Source organism: Poromitra crassiceps, assembly GCF_964638095.1.
Source record: "Poromitra crassiceps genome assembly, chromosome: 8".
Lineage (NCBI taxonomy): Eukaryota > Metazoa > Chordata > Actinopteri > Beryciformes > Melamphaidae > Poromitra > Poromitra crassiceps.
In genome coordinates, this window is record NC_139629.1 from 15433424 (window position 1) to 15460550 (window position 27127).

At 43.5% G+C, this 27127-nt stretch overlaps 2 protein-coding genes across 2 annotated transcripts; one reads left to right on the forward strand and one right to left on the reverse strand.

Moving 5' to 3' along the window:
• Window positions 1-7190: 7190 nt before the first annotated feature.
• Window positions 7191-10545, forward strand: cdc26 (cell division cycle 26 homolog). The gene is made up of 3 exons (XM_083641738.1): window positions 7191-7271; window positions 9394-9512; window positions 9947-10545. The coding sequence occupies exons 2-3, from the start codon at window positions 9432-9434 to the stop codon at window positions 10145-10147; spliced, it is 282 nt and encodes a 93-aa protein (XP_083497864.1). The 5' UTR covers window positions 7191-7271; window positions 9394-9431; the 3' UTR covers window positions 10148-10545.
• Window positions 10546-12685: 2140 nt separating this feature from the next.
• pisd (phosphatidylserine decarboxylase) lies at window positions 12686-25950 on the reverse strand (the record flags this gene model as incomplete). Its single annotated transcript, XM_083641072.1, has 9 exons — window positions 12686-14353; window positions 14729-14889; window positions 15051-15197; window positions 16528-16642; window positions 17265-17366; window positions 18836-18970; window positions 20256-20407; window positions 24926-24966; window positions 25895-25950. The coding sequence occupies 9 exons, from the start codon at window positions 25948-25950 to the stop codon at window positions 14078-14080; spliced, it is 1185 nt and encodes a 394-aa protein (XP_083497198.1). The 3' UTR covers window positions 12686-14077.
• Window positions 25951-27127: the final 1177 nt, after the last annotated feature.

Genomic DNA, 27127 nt, shown 5'->3' on the forward strand with positions numbered 1-27127 from the left:
AAAGAGAGGGAGATAAGAGAGGTTGAGCAAGGTTCACTTTTTATTTAGAGAGAGAAGTTTGGATGAGCTTTACTGTAATTGAGAGAAAGTGCAGTAGAGTATGAAGCTGGAGTTAAAGGAGGGCGATGAGGAAAAAATGGGATGGAAAGAGGAAAAATGCATTGATATAAGAAAATGTCTAAAAGATTAGGATAATAATAAAATAAATAATAATGATTGGATTTATATAGCGCCTTTCCAAGTGCTCAAAGCGCTTCACAGAATCATTATTCGTTCACACCATTCGTACCGGTGGTTCGAAAGCGTGGCAGCCACACATCGGCGCTCAACGGCCCCTCCGACCACCATCATTCATGTCTTCATACGAGGCAAGGCGGGTTAAGTGTCTTGCCCAAGGACACAATGACAGCAGCTGGGAGGGAGCGGGGATCGAACCGCCAACCCTTGCGTCATTGGCCGACCCGCTCTACCTCCTGAGCTAAAGCCATCCCAGGATGAAAAAAATAATGTGCTAAATGCACAAAATAGATTAGACAAAAAGAATAGAAAAATTATCAAATAAAACAAGAAACAAAACAGAAAAAATATTAAATAAAATAATGAGTTACAAAATGGAAATTTAAGAGAGCACTGATCAATCTCAGGTCTGCAACCACACGTCTCCTCCAGGACAGTTTTACATCCACAATACCACCTCGAGGGCAAGGCAAGGACTACAAATCATGACGGATTACAAACCCAAAAGGGCTGTTGACTGTTGATGATTTTGTCTTTGCCAATGAGTTGAACTGTTTTTACTGTAGCTTTGATTCTGTTGACTACTCAACACAGCAGGCTCACATAGCCTATTAACACCAATAAATCTCAGGGTCCAGATGGAATTGGCCACAAGGTCCTACGATCATGTGCTGTCTGCCTTGCTTTTCCTTCAAAAGGTGTTTCAGCGCCCCCTGGAGACAGGGGTTATCCCAGGCCAGTGGGAATGCTCTTTAATAGTACCTGTGCCTAAGAAGAGCAGGCCCAAAGAGAGGAATGACTTGCAGCCAGTTGCCTAAATTCTGTACCTATGAAATGTCTTGGAAAAATGGTCTTAAAACATTTCCTCAATGAAGTCTCAACATCTATAGACCCCTATCCGTTCGCATACCAGCCAGAGCGGGGGGTTGATGACGCACTGCTGACAATGACCGACAGCATATGAACACCTAGAACAACCTCACAGTTTTGTGAAAATGGTGTTCATTGATTTTAGCAGTGCGTTTAATACCATCCAACCCCCCACCTGCTGGTAAGCAAACTGTTGGATTATGGTAAAGTTAATCAACACAGGGCCCCCCAGGGCTGTGTTCTGTCTTCCATACTGTACATATTATACACCGAGTGTCGAGCTTCAGGCTCCACTCATACATTTCTTAAGTATGCAGATGACGCAGCCCTGGTGGGGTTCCTTAAATCTGATGATGCATCCCTGAGCATTATTTATTATTATTATTATTATACCACACACAAACAATGCAAACAGTACTACAATACAATACAATAAAGCACAAAAGAACAAACACCATAAGAAAAGGGAAAAAATGGGGGGGGGGGGGGCAGAGACTGCAGAGCAAACCACATCCCTGAGCAGTTTTGAGGATGAGGTAGAGAACTTCATTAAATGGTGCTCTGACAACTTCCTTCAGGTCAATGTGACCACACACAAAAAAGAAAAAAGTCCCCAACTCAGTCGCCAAGGCAAAGGAAGGATGCTGCAAAGGAAAACCAGAACCACCCAGTTTAGCAAGTCCTTTGTTCCATCTGCAATTAGACTGCTAAATGAGCGAAACAGAAACTAAACGTAAGTTCTGACAGCTCTTTGTTCTTTTCTGTTCTTTTTTACATGCAATAGTTGGGGCTATGGCACCCTGAGTGTGATGTGTGACAGAGGCATACGACCACATAGGCTATAGCCCATATGTACTTGAGACTTATGTGAAATTATACTGCTATTAGCAGGCCCGCCGCACCCCATTACGCAGACTGCGTAGGGCATCATGTGACTGAGTGCACCAAAAAAAAAAAAAAAATTTTTTTTGGTGCCCTCAGTCAGGCCACTCACTGAACAGCAGGCCAGGCGCCGCCTACTGGTTTACTAGTGGTTTTATTACTTTATTCAGGGTTAAAGTGGGTGCATCTCATTGTAAAATTGGACTCGGCCCAAATTGGGCTTCAAACGGCCCAAATTGGGCTTCAAGCGGCCCAAATCTGGCTTCAACAGGCCCAAATCTGGCTTCAACTGGCCCAAATCTGGCTTCAACTGGCCCAAATCGGGCTTCAGACGGTCCAAATCTGGCTTCAAACAGCCAAAATCTGGCTTCAAACGGCCCAAATTGGGCTTCAAACAGCCCAAATTTTTCGCCGCCGCCCTTCGGACGCCAGCACGCACGTCGGCCTGTATCGGCCTGGCCTGCTTGGTATCTAATGCCCGGCCTGAATTATGATCCCAGTCCGCCCCTGCTTGCATCTACAGTTTAACAATCACTTGTTTGCTGACATGTACAGTAATTCTAACAATTGTTTGTTGTTTCCCACATGTAATGAAATGTGAGATACACTAGTATCGTTCATAATTAATGATTTTGCAGTCTTTCGTTTGACAGTTATTGAAAGTTTTAACGGGGGGGGGGGGCGGGGGGGGGGGGGGCACCACAAAACAATTACGCTTAGGGCACCCAAATGGCCAGCAGCAGCCCTGGCTATTAGACTGCTAAAGGACAGCACAAAAAACGTAAGTTCTGTGATGTGTGACAAGAGGCATACCACCATGTAGCATAGGCCTATTGTAGGCTACTTGAGACTCTTATGTGTCTTTATATGTTTTATGTGTTTGAATGTTTTTGCACCTTGATCACCTGAATGTCCCTATATGGGACAATAAAGTTGAACTTGAACTTTAGAGAGGATGAATGGGGAGAGAGAATGGTCGAGCGACTGTCCAGAGAGAGAGAGAATGGTCGAGCGAGAGAGAATGAATGGGGGGAGAGAGAGAAACCGGTCAGACAGGTTTATTGGGGCGAGGCGGTCGAGCGAGCTTCAGAACCAAAAGAGAGAGAGAGTGCGCAGGGAAGGAAGACATTTCTGCTCAAAAGGAGAAAAGTAAAGAAGTTTGCTTGAGTTTCCTATCTGTCCATCAGAGAGAGAGAGAGACACAGAGAGAGAGAGAGATAGAGAGAGAGAGAGAGTGGGAAAGTGATCAAAGAGGAGAAGCTTGTGGAAAACGTAAAAGGACATTTGTGACACAAACAGGCTCGTTTGTTTCTTCCATTAATTATTTCATCAGAAGAGCCCAGAAAACGTTACGTGGACGGATGCACTTTACGTGGACGGAAGAGAACGACACAAAGAAGTAAAAAAGGTAAAATAATTAAATATATATTTATAGCCTATGTATAAATACATGTATAATGGACGCGAGGAGGTGTCTGGCTTCATCGCAGAAGGGGCCAGCCACTCGTTGACGCTCCAACCTGATACCTCGGTTCTTGGCCGCTGGATGGATATAGGCTAGAATAGGCCTACATGTTGGCTATAGGCATACAATGCATAATATCATGTAGGCTATGTATATATCATGTCCTCCTTCATTTATATTCAGTTTTATATTCATTTAATGTATATTCCTTAGTAGTTTATCTAATTGCCTTATATGTGCTCCTGTCATTTGCTAAGTCCCGCCTACTGTTCAATCTGTTTAGCAGTTTCTAGCACTTTCTGGATAAAGTGTTGCCTGTGTTACTAGTGCAATACCCGTGTCCGTTCCCTCCCTCCCTTTCTCCACATTCCCCTCTCCCCAATGGGTAGCCTACATCTACCCAGATGAAGATTCTGCCCCCCCCCCCCCTCCCCCCCATGGGTACCATTGAGATATATGTATAGCCTATATGAGATATATATATGTCGATGATGGGTAGGCTACATCTACCGGTTCCCTTTCCCTCCATTTATACATCATGCTCTCCCACTCTTCATCGCCCCCCCCCCCCATTGGTGCAGTTACGCAGTGCCCGTTCCCCTCCCCCTTGACATCACTGATGATGTCACAATGAAAATGTCAAATATTGCTCTAGCTCCCAACCCCCTGGCACCTTTATGCCAGTATGTCATATAATAAGCATATGAGCCGCTGCGTGGCAGAAAATAAGCTATTTACAGGACGTGAATGCGCCAATACACATGCCTCTATTGATCTGTTCCATGCCGTTGCTCAGTGCATTTATAGCTTTATAGCCTACTGGATCGTTTAAAAAATAATTCTATACTGGGTGAGTTGTAAATGATAAATAAAACTGGAAATAAGGTCCAGGTTGTAAAAACGGAATTCTCCTTTAATTTCCTACCCTGCACTACGTCAGCTGTGAGATCTGAGTTGCACATGTGTGTTGTCGTTTGCCCGAGCTGCAGATGTGAGTCATGGTTTACAGCACAGACCTCCATTTAGCTATTAGCTCACTACCACAGATGAATGTGTATCTTCAATTGGAAAGACACGTGTCGTTTTACACTTGAATAGCATTGCAGTTGGTGCGGACACATTAGCCGGCTACAGCTTTTATGTTGCCATGGCCATTTTACATGAATCACTAATGTTAGCGTGTTGGCTTGCTAAGTGATTGCAAACAAACCCATTAGAAAACAAGTTGATAAAGTAATTATAACAAAATGGATAAAGCGATGATAGATGCTAGCTAGCTAGCAGCTAGCATGACAGACTCGGATAGACCTGGCAGCGACAGACTCAGATCGCCCAGTGACTCCAATCAAGTAGTGAGTGTTCACAAAATGTACAGCTACTTGATTGCCATCCAGAGGGGTCTGTCTGATTATCACAGCACAGCACAGCCACCCTCCTAGTATCCTACTTTGTATCCTTGCATGAAATTACATTCCAAAATATACTCCAAAAATAATAATATTCTGTCTCTGTCGCTCTCTCAGCAGAAGTCCCACCTCGTCAGCACATGATTGATTGACGGCTGCCATCGAGCCCCCTCCCCCTTTCATTTCTCCTGTCTCTACACGCACGGCAGAACATCGACCAACCACAGCCCAGCAGCCATGTCTTCCACTAACGGCATCAGCGTCTCATTGGACAACCCCTACAGTCATGTGACCATCCCCCGTGCTAAACTCCGCCCCTCTGACGATGCCACTGTGATAGCCAATCCGTTGGCGTTTAACAACAACAGCCCATATGATGTCACGGGAGGGGGCGGGGCTAACAGTGAGCAGCCAGGCTCCGCCCCACCACCGTATATGGTCAAGGAGGATGGGCGGGAGGAGGGGGGCGGGCGGTGCCCTGCTTGGTGCTACCGCTGCCGCAGGAAGTGATGATGCCATCAGGAGGAAGTGATGATGTCATCGCTGCTGAAGGAAGTGATGTCATCAGGAGGAAGTGATGATGTCATCACTACCGCTGCCGAAGGAAGAGATGATGTCATCAGGAGGAAGTGATGATGTCATTGCTACCGCTGCCACAGGAAGTGATGATGTCATCACTACTGTGGATTCTCCAGTCTTTTTGTATTTTTGCTTTTGTTTTTTCTTTGCTTGAGGAGCGAAGGCCCATTTTCCTTAAGGAGGATAGGAAACAAGGAGACAAAGAAGGCAGACATGAAAGGATGTAAGGAAACAAGGCAGGGAACAAAGCAAGAAAACTGCCTCGGGGGTTGATCAGGTTCTTTCACTTTTTCTCTCCTTTACTTCTTTCCTTGGAAGGACAGAGAAAACTTTTCCATAGACGTAGGAAAGGAAACAAGAAGACAAGGAAGTTAAGGAAGGAAACAAGGGATAAAGCCAGGAAAATAAGTGCAGATCTCTTTCCTTGGAAGTCCTGAGCTTGACACATTGTAACCATTATGCTACATACATTTGTTGATATGCGGTTGCTATGGCAACGGCATGGAATGATGGGAATTTCATTTTTAAACATAAGACTTTTGTTTTTGTTCTCTAATTCATATTTTAACACTTAATAATTAGGTGAGGTTTTATAATTTTATTATATATATTTTTTCATCTTAACATGCCAATTTTCCCAGGTAAAGTGTTGGGGAAACTTTTTCCATGACGTTGCCTGCCTGATCGTAAAAATTTCAATATGGAGTTTATGTACAAAATATATATATATATATATATATATATATATATATATATATATAAAATGGAAAAAGTCCAGTTTGTTAGAACAAAAAACAACAACCTGTAGAACAATTTATGGAAATGTATAAACAAAAATATGTTTTAATATATATATATATATACGTTTTAATATATATGAAGGCTGTTTTTACATTTTGATATGATTTGTCCATGACCATTTGATTTCCTCATGACCAAATGAAGTGAGTTGGGAATGACAATAAAGATGGCTCATTATCATAATCTGGCTGGAATGGTAAATATTAATTTGTTGTCCTTTTTAGGTCTTCCTTTCTTTCTTTATTTTCCTTATTCATGCAGTGTTGGTTGCCTGGGAACTTTGACTCCACCCACTCGAAAAAAGCGTTTTCTTCAGCGATTCACCATTCAGCGCCATGGGGGACTAACTAATCAGCATCAATAAACAGCTCAACAGCCAATTGTCAAGCGGTTGTCAAGACTGCGCAGAGGAGTAACGTTAAAGGAGATTTCTGTTTTTTTACAACCTGGACCTTATTTCCTAACCTTGCAAGGCAGCTGGAACATAAAAAGACAGTTAGTTACAACACAGGGTATTTATGGGAGAAATAGACTGCGCACACTGTAATATTGTTGAAAACACTGAACACGTATTAATGCACTGTGATAAATATAATGAAGAAAGGGTAAGTTTGCAACAAAGGGTGAGAGAGGCTGGGCGAGGATGGGATTTGAAAGGGATATTGGGAACAAAAGCAGATAAGGTGTGGATTGTACAGAGAGGGGTGATTGAATTCTTAACAGGTACAGGGTTGTTTAATAGAATTTCGTTTATTGTTTGTTTGTTTGTTTGTTTTTTCCTTTCTTTTATTTAATTTATTTCATAGACTGATGTAGGGAAAATTTGATCCTGTATTGCATACTCCGGTACAGTAGGTGGCGGTATGCTCCTTATAATTAGATTGCAATCTGCCAAAAAACGCAAAGAAGAAGAAGACAACCCGGAAGTGTTCCCTCCTGTTTACAGTCTATGGTCAGGAGCAGCAGCAAAGGGCAGCAGGCGTGGAGAAAAACCAACAGGAAAAACCGGGGAAACAGCGGGAAATCACGCGGTAAGAAAAACTTCACGAGTTCTGAATGACAGGCCGAAGTCTGACGAAGAGTTTCACGTCGGAAAATCCCGTCTTTGCCCATTAAATTGAACTGTTTTTATGGTTAGCGGGTTAGCTTAGCTTCCTGTTCCTGCTCTCTCTCGCACTTTCTCTCTCTCCATTCATTGTCGCTCTGCATAGAACGACACGGGAGGGATAGCCTCGACGCGAGACTGCCTCAGCGTTGCCAGGTGTACGATCATTATCACCTTTGTTAGTAGCCATGTCTGTCTGTTTATACATGTCTTCTCACAACGTCTTTGCAGCCAATCAGGCATTTATGTCCTCTTAGCTAATGTCCTCTAGGACAAAGTAATTTTAGTTCCGTGGTAGGAGTGCTGGAATTTCCTACTCAAGTATTATTATTATTATTTTTGCTGTTCCTTTACCTCATTGGAAGTACTTACTCGTGTAAAATGTACTTTAAAAGTAAAAAGCACCCAATTTATAATGGAAAGTTGAATGTTGTTGTGATTTTAAAAACAATCATCTCAATCAAAATGGCCTAAGTGGCAGGCGGTGGTTAGTCACGATTTTCGGGCTGTCTGTGACCTTATCAGTGATGTCATAAATCAGGAATTGTGATGTCATCAGTGATGTTACTTGAGCAATTGTGATGTCATCAGTGATCTCACTCCCGCTGCTCGCGTACGATGATGATTCCCTCCAAAAACGATAATTTTGACCCTCAGATACAATAATTCAACATTTCTCACCTGGCAACACTGCTCGGCCTTCATTCTGAGTCTTGACGTTGCTGCCCCTGAGGCAACTACAACAGGCTCGGCTACCTCAACATTTCCTCCAACCCATACGTCCAATGATGTCGTTTTTGTCCGACCGTCCAATACGACCATAATACATTTGCTAGACTTTAGCGCGACTCAGTGACAGAGAAACGGTACCACAGTGACTTTCCTCCCAAAAGGGAGCTGACAAAGAGAATCAAAGCAGCCACTGAAGTGACTATTGTATTGCGAGGCTATTAGATAGCCTATTATGTTTCCTTTCTGGTTTGGGAGGAATGAGTTGTAAGTGTGGGGAGCTATTATGTTTTGTTTCTTTTGGTTTACAGCTGTGAGCCACTGCCTTGGTTATCTTTACTTGTCACCCCATCTTGCTGTCGGCCGGTAGTCTATTTCGGCCAGCATATAGATTGTGTGGATCACACAATCTATATGCTGGCCGAAATAGACTACCGGCACTTCTGCACTGAGTCATTCTGGTTGTGCGCTACCATGAGCTGGCATGATGGCAGCTGTCTGCATAGTACACATCTAAGTGTCAACCAACCTGCGCTGCTGTGCTTAGAGCTGTTTGAATGACACAATTAAATAAATACATAAAGAGTTCTATTTCAATAAGTTGCTTCATGGAATCATGGTATGTGTGCCTTAACAGCACACATAGCACACACTCCTGGTGAGGGCAATTTTCAGACATTCAAAACTTTATTGCCAAAACCCACCTCAGACAGAGGTTCAGTTTGGTTGCACAGCACACATCATGGCTGATCAATATATTTAATTAGCCATTCACAGCCACACACATAGAAGAAGACTGACAGCCCTACACCACAGTAAGTTGGTGGTTATGGTTGTGGTGTTTTGAAATTTCTGGGCTTATCCTGCTTTAATTGTATTAGTTTGTTAGCAGAAGTCTGATGAATGAAATAAGAAAATACTGTTTAGAATTATTCCTGTTTCACATTCAATCAGCATCTCTGCACAGATGACATGATCAGTTAATGTTTATTAATTCATACAGCAAGGTCTGAATATCACTGACAGGCTTTTATGTGTCTGTTGAATATACTCTATTCCCATTTTGAAAACCTCTGTAATACCTAATCAAATAAACAATTTTTAATACTTTTTAAGAGGCTTAATTTTCCCTAAATTGATTTATCAACTTGCAATACGTTTCAGATACCGATCAGCCCAGCCGGCTGTGACTGACTCCAGTCCTGGCTTTCTATTCTTTCTTTTGATGTTTGTCTCCAACTTCTCCATACGTCTTCGTTTGTCTCTATCTTTAATATGAACACATGTTTGCTTGTGTTGCTCCTGTTAACTTCCTGCAGACCAGACGAGAGGAACCAAAGAGTGTATAGAGCAGAAGATGCTGCGCAGGAAGCCAACTCGTCTGGAGTTAAAGATGGATGACACAGAGGAGTTCGACAGTGTCAAGAAAGAGCTGGAGGCCAGTAATTAGTCATTATTAGTTAACTTAATAATTTAACTTAGTTATTAGTTATAGGCAGAGTTGGGTCAGATTATGTTACATATTAAATGTTTTGTAATGTGTAATCTAATCTGATTACTTTTGGATTATTTCAAAATCAAACATTGAAAAGATTGCACCTTATACAGAAAAAAGACGTAGTCAGGAAAATTAGTTCCACAAATAAATAAAAAATTATCTGTAAAGAAAGATGGGGGGGGGGGGGGGGGGGAAGAGTGGGAGAGCATGATGTGGGAAGGGGAGGGACATAGAGAAAAGTTAAAAACACGCACATCCAGGTCGAGGAAGGGGAGGGACATAGAGAAAAGTTAAAAACAGCACATCCAGGTCGAGGAAGGGGAGGGACATGACATGCACTGAGATGTTTAATAGTTTTGTGTGTCTCTCTTCAGACCAGGAAGCGGCAGCGGGAGGAGGCAGAGTCTACCGTTGCGGTGGTGGGCGCGGCTTCCTCCATCAGCATCATCGGGGGCGGACCCTCGGCTTCTTCCACCACGGCGTTGAGGGCGGAGCTTATCAACGAACGAGTTGGATACAAGCCGCATCCCAAACCAGCCACACTGCCCACCTCATTTGGGAATCTGCAGTTCTGATCTGAAAAGATTAAAAATGTAAATATTTTTTCTTTTATATATATATGTGTGTATATATATATATATATATATATATATATATATATATGTGTGTGTGTGTGTTTATCTTTCAAATGTTTTGCTGATTTGAGTTTATTATTTGTACTTTTGTAAAAAAAAAAAAAAATGTATTTGCTATCTGCAGTTAAAATATAAAACATGTTCAGATATAAATGTTAAGATGTTTCACTTGTAATGAAAGTAAACAAGCAAAAAACAGTAGAAAACAAGTTGTGGCTATTGTTTTGGTAACAAACTCAACAAACAATTGAGTTATGTATTAAGAATGTAAATATGGACTTATCTTGGACTGTTTGTATGAATGTGCATTGTTTTCATGTAAAATTACTTTATTTTATGTTGGTTTATAATAAAAAAAATGTTTTAACATATTTTGCTTAACTTTTTGGCCAGCGCAAGCGGGCCCTTTATCTGGCTTTGTCGTGCCGAACCTGTCACGGATTTACAAGCCAATTTACTAGGACACGGGGGGGCCCTGCTGTCACAGGAGACCACCAGGCAGCAGAGCAGAGCCGTGAAAGTGAAAGCAAGGAGGTGCGCTGCTGCCCAGAGATGATGCTTAATGTTTACAGAGTGTAATTTGAGTAGTATTTGTTAAGCTAGTTGCTGGGGTTTTGGCTTTCAGAGCTGTTTGTGTCCAAGCAACCAGTAAGTTGTTCAATATTTGTTATTCTTTGCCTTGGAGTGATGTTTCAATTGTGTTCTGCCATGCGGTGGACTCGTCCACCATGTGCCTCCTCGTCGATGCTAAATTGCAGTGCCCGTTCGCGTTTACTAGGGTTTAATATTTCCCCCGAAAATGAGGCATGACGGGAAACGGGAAATGAAGTCCTCTTTCCCGGGAAATGTATTGGTTTTTTTTTTGCATCAAGGAGAAATATACCTAGGCTATTAGTTCCCAACCTGACCGAATGTATTATTTGGTGGCATTCATATTTATTAATTAAGGCAAAACAGCGCAATTTAACGAACATAATATGCCGTTAGGGTTTATATTTTCACCAATCACCTGGATTGGCAAAACTGACCCGTGATATACGTGATATTGATTTCAACCGTATCGCCCAGCCCCAGACAGTATACCTTGTTTGTTCTGCTCTCTCCTGTCCCCCACCTTCCTCTCCCTTCTCTCGCTCCCCCTCTTTCTCCCCCATTCTCTGCCCCCTACCTCTGTCTCTCTCTATAAGATTGTTAAATCATGTTTATTATTAGGGGTCCAAGCACAAAGTGCGTGGAATCCTATTGTAATTGTTCCGTTTATTAGGGGTCCACGCACAATGTGTGTATTGTAATTTTTCAGATTATTTTTATTCTTCGTCTTCGATAAAACAGTATGCACGTCAGAAACCATACGGCAAAGAGTAACCAGACAGGTTGGAAATGTGACCCACTACTAGAGGAGAGAGAGGGGAGGCAGGGGGGAGGAGAGGAACTGCGGTCCTCCTTGTGGGCTGCCTCTCCCATCACCGCTGCCACTTCCTCCGGCACTGGTCCGTTGCATTATTCTGTTCTTCGTAGGGACTCACTATACTCGCACGCTGACGATTACGGAAGAGCAGAATGGCCGCTCTACCCGGCCTTATATTGAGGCTGCGGTGGGTGTGGCCATATAGGCGCCATTGAAAAAGTGTCAAGGACGCGTGCGCTGGGATTGACATCCAATAGCCCAAGAGAGGGCGGAGCTGATTTTGAAATAAACCTGCCTCTTTTTGTGCATAAGTGGGGTAAAAACCTAAGAGACCTGTTGGTTAATGCTGACTTTGCACGCCAAAAGCCCACGCAACCTCAACAGAGGCTACGTAGTCCGCTGCCCACTGGCAACTACCGCCGTGGCAGCTGCGCACAGTGTAACAATACTTCCTTGCCTTCCTCACTCGAACAAAAAGTTTCCCATCAAACGTGTCATTACTTGTGCCTCCACGTTGTCCCTGTGGTCTGGTATGTCGGTAAAACCACCAGAAAATTAAAACCGCGTATATGTGAACATAAGAGTTCCATACGCAGGAATGACCGGGACTATCTTGTAGCTGTGCATTTCAACGATGCCAAACAGGACATTTCAGCTTTACATTTCTGTGGCATTGAACAAGCCAGCCTACCACCTAGAGGGGTAGGCTCTTTTTCACTTTTAAAAGACGAGAAGCTTTTTGGATTTACACCTTACAGGTTGTTTTCAATTATGACGCCAGGGTGCAGTGCGACCCGATTGGTCCACGTATGTAGGTCTACCAGCCTATTTAACTGGGTCCCTCCTCTTATCCTGTAAGAAGGATCTGATGGTCGTTGGACCAAAACATTTTGTTTAATAAACTTTTAATTGTAAGTGGAGGCAGCTCACTGTTGACATTTTGAAATACTTAAATTTCAACGACTTCAGAATTTCTGTGGTCAGCGACAGTGAGAGAATGGAGAGAGAGCGATTTGGCATAATATTTTTCCCCCTTCATGAGAACAATGGCATCTGCTTTCATAGAAAATCCATAAATTCTCTTTCTTTAATATCTCAACAACAAAAATCACATTGCTATTGAGGTTAACATTCATGGACAAGCGACATAATGAATGGAGAGAGATAGCCCACATTTATAGGTGAGTGACATTGGAAAAGAATGGAGAGAATAAATCCAAAGGCGAGTGAGTGACCTTGAACCTTGACCTTAAACAAGAACAGGAGTATGTACCAGCGGAGTTTCTCTGGAAAAGATCTTCTCGCCGTTGTGGTGGATTTGGATTTGACTGGATCCGACGCCGATTGGCTGAAGGAGATGTCTGTCAAGGCAAGTAGTCCCGCCCACTGAAATCACTGGACGGCAGAAAGTCAAGATTGATACGTACTACAGAGTCAAACAGGACCCTAACCCTAAGGAGGGAGGGGGTTCCCTGAAATTATTAATTAATTAAAATAAAATGTATTTTCAAATTCCACCATATGTTTCATAATTATCAAGAGTTTTAATTGTCCATGATATAACATTGAATGGGCGAGTGTGGGATGAAAAAAAGTTGGGTGTGAGACATTGGGATAAAATGGAGAGAGAAGAGGGGCCGAGAGACATACGTTTTTTGTCTTTTTCGCTTCTCCTTTTTCCTCGCCCTCAGCCAATCAGAGACTGCCTCACTGGATTTCTCTGACAGAACATTTCTAATTCTTGGACTTTCACTTTGCAGAAAAACTCCCCCAAAAAACTTGCCTTATACCTCCTTTCTCCATTTTGTCTCCTCCCTCCATCTCTCCAAATCTCTTTTCATCTTTTATTTGGCCTAAAGTTTCACCCCAAACATTTTTTCTGCTTCTTTCCCATCCAGAAAAACATTCAAAATAACTCCCCATCGTCTGTCTGTCGCCTCCTTTCATCTCATAAGTTTATCCTTGATCCTCCTCGCCTCCACCCCTCCGATTCGCTGGACTTTGTCTTTCTCCTTTTATAGAGCGCCAAAGTAACACCCTCTTCCAAGTTAGGCATACGAACCAAGAGACTACCGGTACATCCGCCATTTCTTTTCCCAGGCATTTTGTAAAGTAGTTTTACTTGGTCAAACCAAATGATTCAGCTACATAGAACATTTCACTCGGACCAAAATGGAAAAGAAATTGCAGATTAAAAAAAAAAGATCTTTAAAAATTTTGAGTGAAATGTTATATGGTGTCTCCTGATTCTAAATATAGCTAAATCGATGGTTTGACAACGTAAAACACTTTTTATATGCATTTTACGAAACGTCTATGGAAAAATAAATGGTGGATGAAATCCCTTGGTTCGTATGCCTAAACTGCAAGAGGGTGTGAGTTTGGCTCTCCATTCTCCTTTTCCATTCTGCTTTTTTGGCGAAGGTATGTGTCAAAAATAAGTTTAATCTCCTCTCAGCCAATCAGAGGCGTCCGAGCGCCTCGCCCACTCTGATTGGCTGGCCCGGTCGCAGGTCGAAGGTGAAGTTGCTTGGCGCCTCAAACAGCAGCACGATGGTCGAGCCCAGGTTAAACTCTCCAAGCTCCTCCCCTTTCTGCAAAGACACACCTCCTTCCGCTCCTTTGGCCCCACCCACTTCCTGGACCATAACCCCGCCTCCTGCTTGGTTGCCGTCTGTAACGTAGCTGCGGTCATTATAGGAGCCTTTGTTGTAGTGAGGAGCGTTGGTGTGGAGATCCTGACGAGACGAGAGAACAGATGAAAATGGGGAAATTATATTACAAAATAAAAACTCTAATTTAAGAGTCAACTACAGTAAGTAAGCTGAAAAGCAACAACCACCATTGTGCAAACATAACAGCTAACACTAGGTAAGGTACATTAATTAAGGTTACGAACCCTTAATTAACGGTTAACTAATGAGTCGTGAATCATGTACTAAGGGTGTTCATGTTAACTAAGGTGCCGTGGGTGGGTTGAGGCATGAAGGATACAACAAGCTTACAAGCTGTTAATTAAGGGTTTTCTACAAAATTTTCTACAACATTCTATTCTTTACAAAATAAGATTACAAAAAACTACCAAATAAAACTACAAATTAATATTAGATTACCTGGTCAAAGTAAAGGCGGATGGAGCCGACGTTGGTGGCACCCACGGCCGTCAAGGAGAAGAAGCCGTGCTGCCATTGGCCGGTGAGAGCCACGCGCTCATTAAGACAGAAGAGCTCCTTCACCCAGCGAGCCACGCCCGGGCTAACAGACATTAACGACCCTGAAGGGGAGGCGGCGGGGGGGCAAACATTTAAAAAATGGTGTTTGCTTATTTTGATGGGAACACAAACAAAATAGTAATCCTATCCTATCCTAATGTTTACGTTGTCAAGTTAAAACAGTCTATAAAGTGGAACCCAAACAAGAAGTGAGGTGACTGACCGGGGAAGTGGCGTCTGTGCTCCACCCTCCAGTCTGTAGGCGAGTGGAAGCGGTGATAATCTCCAGGAGCCAAATACACCACACAGTGGAATAGGTCATGTGATGACGAGGAGAGGAGGTGCTCTCTGAATGAAGACCGTGATGAGGCTGAGAGAGAGTCAGAGAGAGAAAGACAGAGAGGGAGGGGGGAGAGACAGAGAAATTGAGAGAGACCGAGAGAGAGAACAATAATTGTACAATAATTAGAAATAGAGGGAGAAGAAAAAAGCAAGCAATGATCAAAATCACTGCTTTCAACGGTCCTGGGCGAGTAGAATTGCAGTGTGAGGGAGAAGCTCCGTGGTTTGGGGGCAGTGCAGTCACGCATGAAAAGTAGCCTACAGAATAGGCTTGTCAATGTCTGAACTGACACATTAATACTGGTAATGGTGTTGATATGATAGGGTACTCGAAATTGATCAAACACATTAGGTTTAGGCTATTACAAAAAAAAGAATTGGGCTTCATGACGGGCTCGGCCTCAGAATTCTCATACCCCTTATATTTTAGGCCCGTGCTGTACTCGGGCTGTACTCTGCGATTGGCTCCGACCATTTCAGTCAGAGCGAAGGGAAATCCCTTTCCGCTCCCTGCGTGTCGCTCTCAAATGCCTCCGCCGCTGGGAAACAACAACGACGCTAGCTAGCAAGCTAGCAACCTACACGCTGAACATGGCAAGTTTTGACGAATATTTGTATTGTGCATTGTGTGCAATGAAGCAGGCCTGCTTGGTACTTTCGGTGGATGGTTGTAAAGAGAACAGAGCCTTTTTTCCCTGCGAGACCACAGTGAGACTAAAGCTGTGTTCACACCGAGATATTTATTTTTCTCTCCGTCGCTCGATTCAACCCTTTGGAATCGCTCTGTCGCCGTGTTTAAATCGCTCATCAACAGGCACAATAATTGACGGACATCTGGGGGCTATAACGTTACATAATGTTGTGATGTTTGTCCACTACGAGCCACCGTAGTTGTTTACAAGCTAAGCCTATCAGCGCGCTCCTAACGCGAGCTCTATACCGGTAGTACAGACTTCACTTCATGTCAGCTGTCAGCCTGTCAATCAGCTGTCAATGCGGTTTGTTGCCACACAATAAACCAGCGGTTTGTTCCAAGCCAGTGTGATCCTTGACTCACTCTCACACGGCAGCCAATCAGCGTTGAACAGCGAGCGACTGATGCCAGCGAAATTTCGCTCGAGTTGGGATATTTCATCTCGGGCGACGAGCGAATTTTCGCCCTATCGCTCTGTCTCTGTCGCTCGGACGCCCAGCGATTTTTCTCCCGGGCGAATATACGCTCAATCGCTCGTTTGCATTGACTTTGTATGTAAACTCGATGCCAGCGAAAAACTTTAATAGGTCGGTGTGAACGCACCTTAAGAGGAGCCAGAGAGTCTGGCAAGCGAGACTACTCACTAATTGATTCACTGACTCACAGTTGGCTTGTGGACCCAGGAAGTTCTCCAGGCTGTAGGTGACTCCCTTCACCTGCTCCACCTCACTGTTCAGCACTTTGCCACAGTGAAGGATCCTCCCATCAGCTGGGCTGATCTACACACAAAGACAGAACAAATACTGATTGCACGGGGAAAGAGAAACCTTTAAGACCACCGCGCCCCCTATGGCCCCTTTCCCCCTAATAATAATAATAATAATAATAATAATAATAATAATAATAATAATAATGGCAATAACGAAGCAAAAAGAACAATTGCAAAAATCACAAAAAAACAGCAAAAAAGAAAGAAGTGCAAAAAATTAGCAAAAGAACAAAACCGGGGAAAAGATGTCCAAAGATGTCCAGCCTCCCCTCCCTTCCGTGAGAGGAGTCTGGCTGCACGGAACTGCCGCTAAGCGCCGCCCATCGCAACTCCTGAATGGTGACCAGCACCGCCAGACTCCTCTCACGGAAGGGAGGGGGAGGCTGGCCAGCGAGCGTAAGCTGCTTCAGACCAAACGTGATTTCACAGACAATACATACAAAGCCAAAACACACGACCGGACGCAATTTCTCCCCGGGTGGTGTGAAGGATGCGATATTTGAAAATGTTCAACTTGAGAGCATGTGTGCATGTGTGTCTGTGCGTGCGTGTGTGTGTGTGTAGAAGGCAGGAGGAGATGCAGAGTGTGTGTGTGCACGTGCGTGCGTGTGTGTGTGTGTGTGTGTACGTACCAGGCAGGACTCGGTGCAGACTGGTCTGGCTGCAGGCTTCAGTTTCCTCCTGAAAAACTCTCCCAGGTTCCTGTAGTGATGCAGATCCTCCACCGCTGCTTCCTATTGGACCAGAGAGAGAAAGAAAGAAATAATAATAATAATACATACAACACAATAAAAAACCAGAAAGGTGCAATCAGTAGAGTGCAGATCAAATATCTGCCAGACTCTGTGACTCCTAATCAAAAGCTAACCTAAAGCTAAAGCCAACTGTGAAGGGCAGCGCTATCTGAACCACTATCTGATGGGGCTTACAATATCACATTTTGTCAACAGTAGAGAAATCACTATGCAACACAATCTATGACAGCTAAGACTTCATGAAGGAATAGAGTAGCACTTGTACAAAGTAGTTTGAGAAGGAATACGTAACATTCGTTGGATTTCTCTTCTCCCTAAAGGCAAATTTATACTGACTGCGGAGTGTCACGCGTGTCCGCGGTGTTCACGGCAAGACCGTTCTCTCCGCAGAGGCACATCTTTTTATGGTAAATACGGTAGCAGTGCAGTGTCTGCAGAGAGCGGAGAATCCCCCTCCAGGCTCCCGTTGTGTTTTTAGCAGGAATGCAAATGTCACATCAGTTCTTGTTCTTGTGTGATCCTGACTTATATCGGCGAATAATCAATCCTAGTGCAATTGCAGGCTATTTTCAGTTTGTTTTCAGCAAGTTTGTTGTCTTCTTGTTTTTGTACTTTGCATTAAATTTTTTCCATCTAAAATCAAGTTTTTATTGACGTAGTAAATTGTAGGCTATTCAGACTTTCTTCCCAAAAACACTGAGCCAAGGCAGCTTGTTTAAGATGGGAGGAATTATTTTCCCACCGCCATCCCCACTCTTTCCTTTCACCTTCTTTTTTGGCTGCCACAAATTTGTCCCGACGTTTCTTCCACTTTTGTTTACAGATGTCAGGATCTGTTGACAAAACTCTACCAATTTCCCTCCACGAATTATTAGTCATCTGTAGGTCTTTGTAGTCTCGGGTGGATGAATCATACACATTTCTGTATTTCTGTACTTCTTCTGCCAGGCGATGCTCAAACCCGTTCATTTTGCACTGATTTCGCCGGTCACTTGGTCAGTTTGTGGAGGCTTCTTCCCTATACAAACCATAGCAAACATTAGCCGATCATAGCCTCGGAATTGACTGCACGAGCTCGCAGCGGGCTCCGCGGAGTTACATTTTTTGAGAGGAGCGCGGAGCTCCGTGCAGTCCCTCCACAGAGCCTGTGCGGAGCGCCGCACAGAGCCTCCGCTCCGCGAACACCGGACACTCCGCAGTTAGTATAAATTAGCTTTAAGATGAGGGAGAAAGATGCTAGTTCAAGACGGGCCCAGGTGGAGCCTGGACTCTCATCAATTACGATGCATCTCTCTCTATTTTATAGGGTTAATGTTCTTGTACACTGTCCCTGTATTAAAAATAAAGAAAATTCAAATTCAAAATTGGCCTACAAATCAAACAGATCCACAGAGCGAGCCGTCTCTCTCGAACCACCCCCCACCCCTTCCCCACGCACACACACACACCTGCATGTTGACGTTGAAGGTCCAGATGTAGAGCGAGTAGACAGGCTTCCTGAGCCAAGAGGGCAGGTCCACTCTGTTCAATCGACCCCACACTCTAGACACCAGACGAGTTGGGAAGGAACGATAGAGAGACACCTGAGGGACAGAGAGACAATACATCTATTCTGTACCAAACTCATAATATGAATACAAATAAGGTTAATGTTCTGCCTTTCCTATAATAAATACATGCATAAATAAATGAGTAGAGCCATTAGGCATTACTAGTTTAATAATTTCATTTATTTGTTCCGACCAATACACAAGAGCAACAACTTGGCCGGAAAGGAGCAGCAACAAGATAACTTATTATACCTACCCCAACTTGAACAAATGATAGATGGTCTGCCCATTTCCATAAACAATAATTTCAATAACAAGCTACAACATGGAACATGACAACAATGAATTGAAATGAAATGAATACCATTATTATGCTTGTCAGGCTTCCTCGAATTGGCGTGCAGATGACCAGATCGGCTCGCAGATCGGCATGCAAATACAACTGGACATGTAGGCTCTACGGGGCGGCGCTAGCGCTGGCCCAAAAATGTTTGTGTAAGCTGTCAATTATTGTTCTTAGAAACAAAATCGGCCAAAATCGGTATCGGCAAGTCAGACTATTCAAAAATCGGAAATCGGGACCAGCCACGAAAATCAGTGCATCCCTACTCACACCCACTAGGTGGATCCCATTTTTTTTTACATTTTAAGGTAAAATGCAACAATCTGGTGCACCTTGAGAGCAAAATGAAGAGGCTAGATCTATGAAGAACTACACACCCCATGAATATCCTCTTTTACTATGCTGTGGCTTTACAATGATGACAAAATTATTGTCAATGTATCCCTATGCAGTGCACGCACGCACGCACGCACACGCAGTGACTGAGGTGAAGAGGAGGGGGGAGGGAAAGAAAAAGTAATAGGAAGGAGAAAAGAGAAGGATCTGCTCACTTGTTGGCGGAGGCATATTATGCCTCCGCCAACAAGTGAGCAGTCGACATCCATGTCTGCTCAGACTTTGATGTTTGAGCAAAATGTGAAGAAATTATGTCAAGGCGTTACTGAGATATTGCGTTAACGGACTTGAAAATGGCGTTCGTGAGGTCACAGTGACCTTGACCTTTGGCCACCAAAATGTAAGCAGTTCATCCTTGAGTCAAAGTGGAGGTTTGAGCCAAGTGTGTCGAAAATCCGCCAAGGCGTTCCTGACATATCGCGTTAACGAACACGGGACGGACGGACAACCCAAAACCATAATACCTCCGGCTCGGCTATCGCCGGCGGAGGTATAAAAAACAAAAGGAGGGAGGCGAAAAGAGCTCACTTTCAAAAAGGAGAAAAAGAAAAGATTAAAAAGGGGCGTGGCTCCTCCTACCTGGGTTGGGCCGGCCAGACGTGGCTCCACCTCCTCGTGCTCCTCGGCCAATCGGCGGCTCCGCCTGTAGCCCAGGTAGCCTGTGGCTCCGCCCCCTGTCAGCAAGAGGAGGAGGGGCTTCCTCTGCCACAGGAGCAGGAAGAGGCGTGGCCCTGAGGAGAGACAGAGAGGTCATTGGTTAAAAAGAAGAATGGGGCGGGGTTTCACCTGAGGAGGAGAGAGATCACTGGTTAGACAGAGGGATGCACCATATGGATTTTTTTCAGCCGATACGGATAATGACTTGCTTTTCATGCCTGACACCGATAAGATAACCGATAATTAAAAATAATAATAATTGAGCTAGAGTTTATGCACACGTAGGGTGATATGAAATCAGTTTTATTTCCCCCCAAATTTTGTTTCATTTATCTTTTCAAACCCCCCCCCCCCTAGCCTGGGTAAACCCATCCCCCACGTGACCTGCTCTCAGACCTGTTCTCAGTCACTATGGTCTGGATTCCCACCATTGTTAAACGATTTCCTGCGGTTGTTGCCCCCCCCCCGATAGACCGCTCCATTACGCAACCATCATCCAACCAGTTTAGTGCACAGAGCACATGCGCAGTGCAGCAGATGGCGTCATCGCTCTGCGACCTTTGTTGTTAGCAAGCGAGCTAACACTTTTCATTTCAGTACTGCTAGCACGCAAATGGTTACAACCAGCTACAAGAAGAGAGAACATCGCGTGACGGTGGTCAGGGAATGAAAGAGGAACAGGATGGCCTGCCATATACACGGACCCAAACCTCGATCCCTGCTGCAGATGGCCGCAGATCTGGAGAGATATTTGTGGCTGTGAAGAACAGTCATCATCTATACAGCTGCTGCCAACCTGATGAGGAAACAGGCGTGCTTGTTATGCTGGACACTGAATGCCAGACTGCAGACTTCATCCTCCAGTGCTGTTCGCCTCAGGACTTGAAGGGCTAACGTTGTACCATGGACTGTATACATTCTGTGCTAATAATGCTAGCATGCTAACATCCTTTTCACACACACACACTGAATATACCGAAATGCTAGATTTGATCATGGACTTAACGCTAATGTTAATCAAAAACGGCCGCAGTCATAACGGTAAGGTGTGTTTGACCTAATTGAAATATTAACGTTAATGCCCTCACATTTCAGCGTGGTTACAGATAAACCTATTTAACGCTAGCTAGCTACAGTAGATTTTTGGAGGCGTTAATGTGAATGTCATGACGTAGTGAGCGTAGTATTATACTGTATATTATACATAATCCAGATGTAACCTAGCTATAGCTAGACGTTAAGAGGTTAGCGTGAATGCGACTGAGACCTGACATTACTGGCTTGATATCATATTCCAGATGCAACCTAGCTAGATAAGCTCCACACTGCTGTATGAGTAGCTACAATCAAATGTATCAAGCCTTGATATCATATTCCAGATCCAACCTAGCTAGCTAGATGTTAAGAGGTAGGAATATACCGAAATGCTAGACTTGATCGTGGACTTAATGTTAATCAAAAACGGCCACACTCATAACGTTAAGGTGTGTTTGACCTAGCTAGAAATATTAACGTTAATGCCCTCACATTTCAGCGTGGTTACAGATAAACCTATTTAACGCTAGCTAGCTACATTACTGGCTTGATATCATATTCCAGATGCAACCTAGCTAGATAAGCTCCACACGGCTGTATGAGTAGCTACAATCAAATGAATCAAGCCGATATCATATTCCAGATCCAACCTAGCTAGCTAGATGTTAAGAGGTAGGAATATACCGAAATGCTAGACTTGATCGTGGACTTAATGTTAATCAAATGTGTGTTCACAATTACAACAAATCTGTATGGTTTATCTGTTGGCATTAAACCGTGGTATTTCCTTGGGTGATATTCCATATTTGTCATTAAACCTAGCTGTTCACATAAATTTGCAATGATGATCGACCACGTGAGATATCACAAGTAGCCTACTTTTATTAAAAAATAAAATGCAAAGAGAGGTTTCCTTCTCTAACTATTGGTGCGTTCACAAAATATTTACACGAGATTTTTTTTATAAATAATAATCAATAACGTGGATAATGATGACATCTGCAGCTGCTGGACGAGAGACAGAAGAAACTACGAACGAAGATTGGAGCAGAGGACATGACTACAGAGAAACTTAACCGACCAGCACTCTGCTTCAATCAATGAATGCTTATAAATAAACCATACACATGAGAATTACCGTTAACGTTACAGCATTTAATAACATAAATATGGTGATATCTGGTGGTCTGAAATTACTCTCTATCTACAGTAGGGTAACTGGCTCCTATTGTGTCTTATTATTGTAACGTTTGAATCAGCGTTTCATAACTATAATAGCCTAATTTTACTGTAGCCTGGATGACGTCAGCTAATGCTACCCAGCCTTCCAGCGTTTATCTTCCATAATGCATTAAATCATAATCACAATGCGAAGACATTAGCTGATCACCACAGAGCTGCACAGACAAGTTTATCAGATAATTTCGCCGTAAAATGTGTCCAGGTGATCAGCTCTGAAGCCCCGGCTTGTATGGTCCGCTAAAATCCGATTTCGATATAGGTGTTATTTTGATCAATATTGTATAGCTGGCTAGACAGAGGAGTTTATCTGGAATCAGTGTGACAAGATCCCTGCTGCTAGCTTGTCTGCCTTTCTGTGTCAGAGTATCTAGCTACATTATCTGCATTACATGCTACACCATGCAAATATATTTCGATATAATTCAAACAATTAGCCCACTGTACTACTGGACTGTGTATTGCTGTGAATAAGTTAGATTTGATTGTGTAAAGTGTTACATGTTATATTTTTAACTGAGCTTTGCAGAATTACCTCAACACAATTGTGTTGTGTATCAGCTTTAAATATCCAATATATACAGCATTAAACAAACGACCAGCAGCATTCAAATGTGCAAAAACGTTATATTTATTGAAATGTGGTGATCTCATGTCACATTACATAATGTTATGCCCAAATGGTCTACTGCCCAGAAGCGTCACTTTACATGTTTGGTAGGGAATTATTTTAATTATGTTAAACCAGCGTTTATCTTCCATAATGCATTAAATCATAATCACAATGCTATGAAGACATTAGCTGATCACCACAGAGCAGCACAGACAAGTTTATCAGATAATTTCGCCATAAAATGTGTCCAGGTGATCAGCTCTGAAGCCCTGGCTTGTATGGTCCGCTAAAATCCGATTTCGATAACGCTAGGTGTTATTTTGATCAACAGACCTCAACCTCAACAGCTGTTTTCACTTGAATTTCCTCACGTAGTTGCATAGCCATATAGCTAGCCAGCTAGTAGCTAGCTCGGGAGCTATGCTTTAGAGAGGCCAAATGCTAACGGCTAGGTAGTGCTAAGCCGCTGCAGCTGTTACACGTCATTGACAAAGACGCACTCTCTGATTGGCCGATCACGGCAGGACTGATGTTGGCAGTCACGCCGTCACTCATTGGCTGCGGGGTGGCTGCGGGTCTGCGCGAGTCTTTCAATCGCCGCAGAAATCGATTTGAATGGCCCGTTCGCTAGACGATAGTGACTGGGAACTGAGAGAGCAGGTCACGTGGTGGCTGGGTTTACCTAGGCTACCCCCCCCCCCCCCGAATTTTAATTGTCATTTAGGGGTTAGGATCGAACCTGCCCATGACCTTCCCCAGATCATAAGCCTCCTGTCGCTGTCTGTTGCTCGTTTTACTAACAAGACGCTGTCATCTTGAAAAATTGTAGTTGCAGTTGTAGTTTTATGTCACCTGAGCTCCGCCCTTTCTCAAGCTTTGCTAATTGGATAAGATATCCCCACATGAGCAATGCTGAAGACTTTTCTTGGGAGATGAGTCAACTTGAGTCAAGTGTTGAGTATCTCTTTAAAGCTTTTCATTGTCAAAAACACACCTACATGTATGTATGTAAATGTATGCAATTTACACCATATATTTCAATAGCCTATTTATTGTGCATGCAAATAATAAACATAAATGATATGAACTGTAAATCTGGCACTTAATGTTGATGAAGCTCGGGCGTAGTTGCCTTGACAGACAACTCCTTCAGCCAATCAGCGTCGGATCCAATCAAACCCAAATCCACTCGGGAGAATGGCAAAAACATGTTTTCCGCCGAGAAACTCTGCGGTTGCGGCGATACTCCTGTACTTGTTTAATTGTTGTTATTGAGTCTATTTCTGCAATAACTGCACTTTATGGCTGTTTAAACTATACAAACGCTGACATTGCTCCTCGAGACGATCAGGCAAGGAGGCGGCCATTACTGTTTTGTTAGTGCAGTGCTAGTGGCGTTCCTGATTGGCCAACTTGCGCTGTCAATCACAGCGGAGTCGCTGATTGGCTCTTCCGCTCTGCAGCTTCTGCTAAACCCCCCCACTGGCGTTGGGGCCAGACCGTCACGGAGAACCAAATGAAATGTGAGTTCACGTGACGGGCTGGTTTACCAGGCTACTATTTTTCCTGATGTTTTAGGTTTTTTCCGTGATATCGGTATCGAACTCATAATTTATTTTGGTATCGTGACAACACTAATTGTGGCCAGTTTCATCTCTCTCTGTTTCTAACAAGTGAGAAAACAGATGGAAGAGGAAAAACTCACCACTGGAGAAGCAGCGCCATTGGACACCACACAGAGGAACACTGTGGAAAACATATGACATTGAAATGAACAATTATATGTTCAAATATAAAGAAATACAAATAATGTATACAAACATATCTCCACAAATCTCTATCTCTATTCAACAATTCTCCACACTCCATAGGCCCAGCGTGGTGTGCAGGCACTTTTGTAAACTTTGGCAGGGAGAGGCCTAGGCACGAGAGATGGGCGGGCTGGGTTTGGTGATGTCACTGACCAAGAGTTTTGCCATAGAAAAGAGGGAAATTTGAGTCTACGCCTGGCCTTTTTGGATTGTATGGAACTACATAGGTAGCCTATGTGAGAGATGAGGAATTACTCAGATTATTAGAGTAAATGTCAGGCCTTTGACCTGGATTCATCAAGAACACTGCTAATTTCCAACATATTATTGATTTTCAGCAGAAAAAGGTGGAAAAAGTGTTGGGTTACCTCTAAAGAAAAGGGAGATGTTATGGGTGGTAGTATAGCACCACCCAGCGGATGTTAGGTGTAAACAACATTACGTGAGTCACGTCGCTCCCAGCATGCTTTGCACTGTTGTAATCTTCCGGGCTGTCTTGCAGTTGCAACTGACAACTAAAGCTACACGTTCATGGTTCAACTAGATGTCTGGTCTCATCTCTTTATATCACTACACCACGAACCCAAACAAGCTCCGTCTCGCGCTGCCTTCCTGGAGTACGTCCTAAGTTATAATGACGCCCTGCTCCAGTCCACCGCGCTGTTTCTTTGTCAGAAAGACCTTCTGAACACAACGTGTGAACGGATTTATACGCTGAAACTACACATGTGAAGGGCAGCGACGTAAACACGTGCAGAAACGTCAAGTATTTCACGTTGTCATTACTCACACCTGCGTCGAAAACATCCCTGTAGCATTTCAGGGAGTTAGATTTCACATAATGCGTCAAAAAAAGACTATACCTGCGTTTAGTCCGTGCCGTAATACCGCTACACACCGTCCGCAAGGCCGCCGCCATCTTGTTTGCGTCAGTGACGTCGAACGGGTGCGGCGGGTGCAGTGCCCCGCTTGATGACGGTGGGTCTGTCTGACTACGCGAGACTACAGCGAAATGGACCGTTTGTTGAAAGGGTCAGACGTTTAAAGAATCAAATTGTATATTATCAGCTTTATTTTATGCATTCAAACGTTACGTAGCGCGCACCAAAAACAAAATCCAATATTGTGCATCCCTATTCTAGGATAATGACGATGGAGAATGGCTGATGAGAGAAGGAAAGAGGATTTTTTTCACGTTGCACTGTAAATCCCAGGATGCTGAAAAACTAAAAGTGAAATATAGCCTAAATTAACTGTTTGTAGCTAATCTTGCATTACGTTTTAGAAATATTAACGTAACGACTGACTGACACGTCAGACAAAAGATCAGCCATCCAAGTCTGTTGTTGCTGCTACGTTGTTTTGATATGTATAATGAGCCCTTAATAATCAGCCCCATCACGCTCTCGCCCCCATTCTTTAGCCTACATGAGCTTATTTATTCAAACGAGTTCAGTGTAGGCTATTCACAACAGTTGGGAGGATTAGCCTACTTTTAAAATGTATTCAGGATACCATACACCAACTTAAACTGTAAATTATACAGTTACCCCGTTATAATTAAGATTTAGATCATATCTCTCCAGTTTATTGGCATGACGTAGCCTACGTGCACGTTACCATGATACAAACATTATGCTAAATGATCTCTCCGCAATTTGTCGACAAACTATGAAATAATTTATGCATCGTACACTCTGAGAAATTGTATGTGGTTGTCACTCACCAGAAATTGTCACCCATAAAACACACAGGACATCAGCACAAGTCAGCGACTACCTGCATCTAATCTGTCATCTTCAGACTGGAGCAAAGGGGCTGTGTGAGCTGCCAATCAGCGACAGCCCCATCACAGCACTTCTCAATCGATGTTCTCAATCACCAATCTTCTCCCCATGCTGACCAATCCAGACAGGACTCTGTAGGATGTCTATGGCGGTCGATGTTAGGAACAGTCAAAGAGCAACTACCAGGACAACATAGTTCACACACTGAACTGCAATTTCCCAAATGGCGACGATTAATTTAGAGTTAGCCAAATTTAAACTACAATTACAATAAGACAATAAAATAAACGGTGCCAGGCCAGCCGTAAC

Excerpts from the sequence above, each read along its gene's own strand:
- cdc26 (XM_083641738.1), top strand. The coding sequence starts at position 9,432 with ATGCTGCGCAGGAAGCCAACTCGTCTGGAGTTAAAGATGGATGACACA. Across the intron at positions 9,513-9,946 it reads GTGTCAAGAAAGAGCTGGAG|ACCAGGAAGCGGCAGCGGGA; the intron begins GCCAGTAATTAG and ends GTCTCTCTTCAG.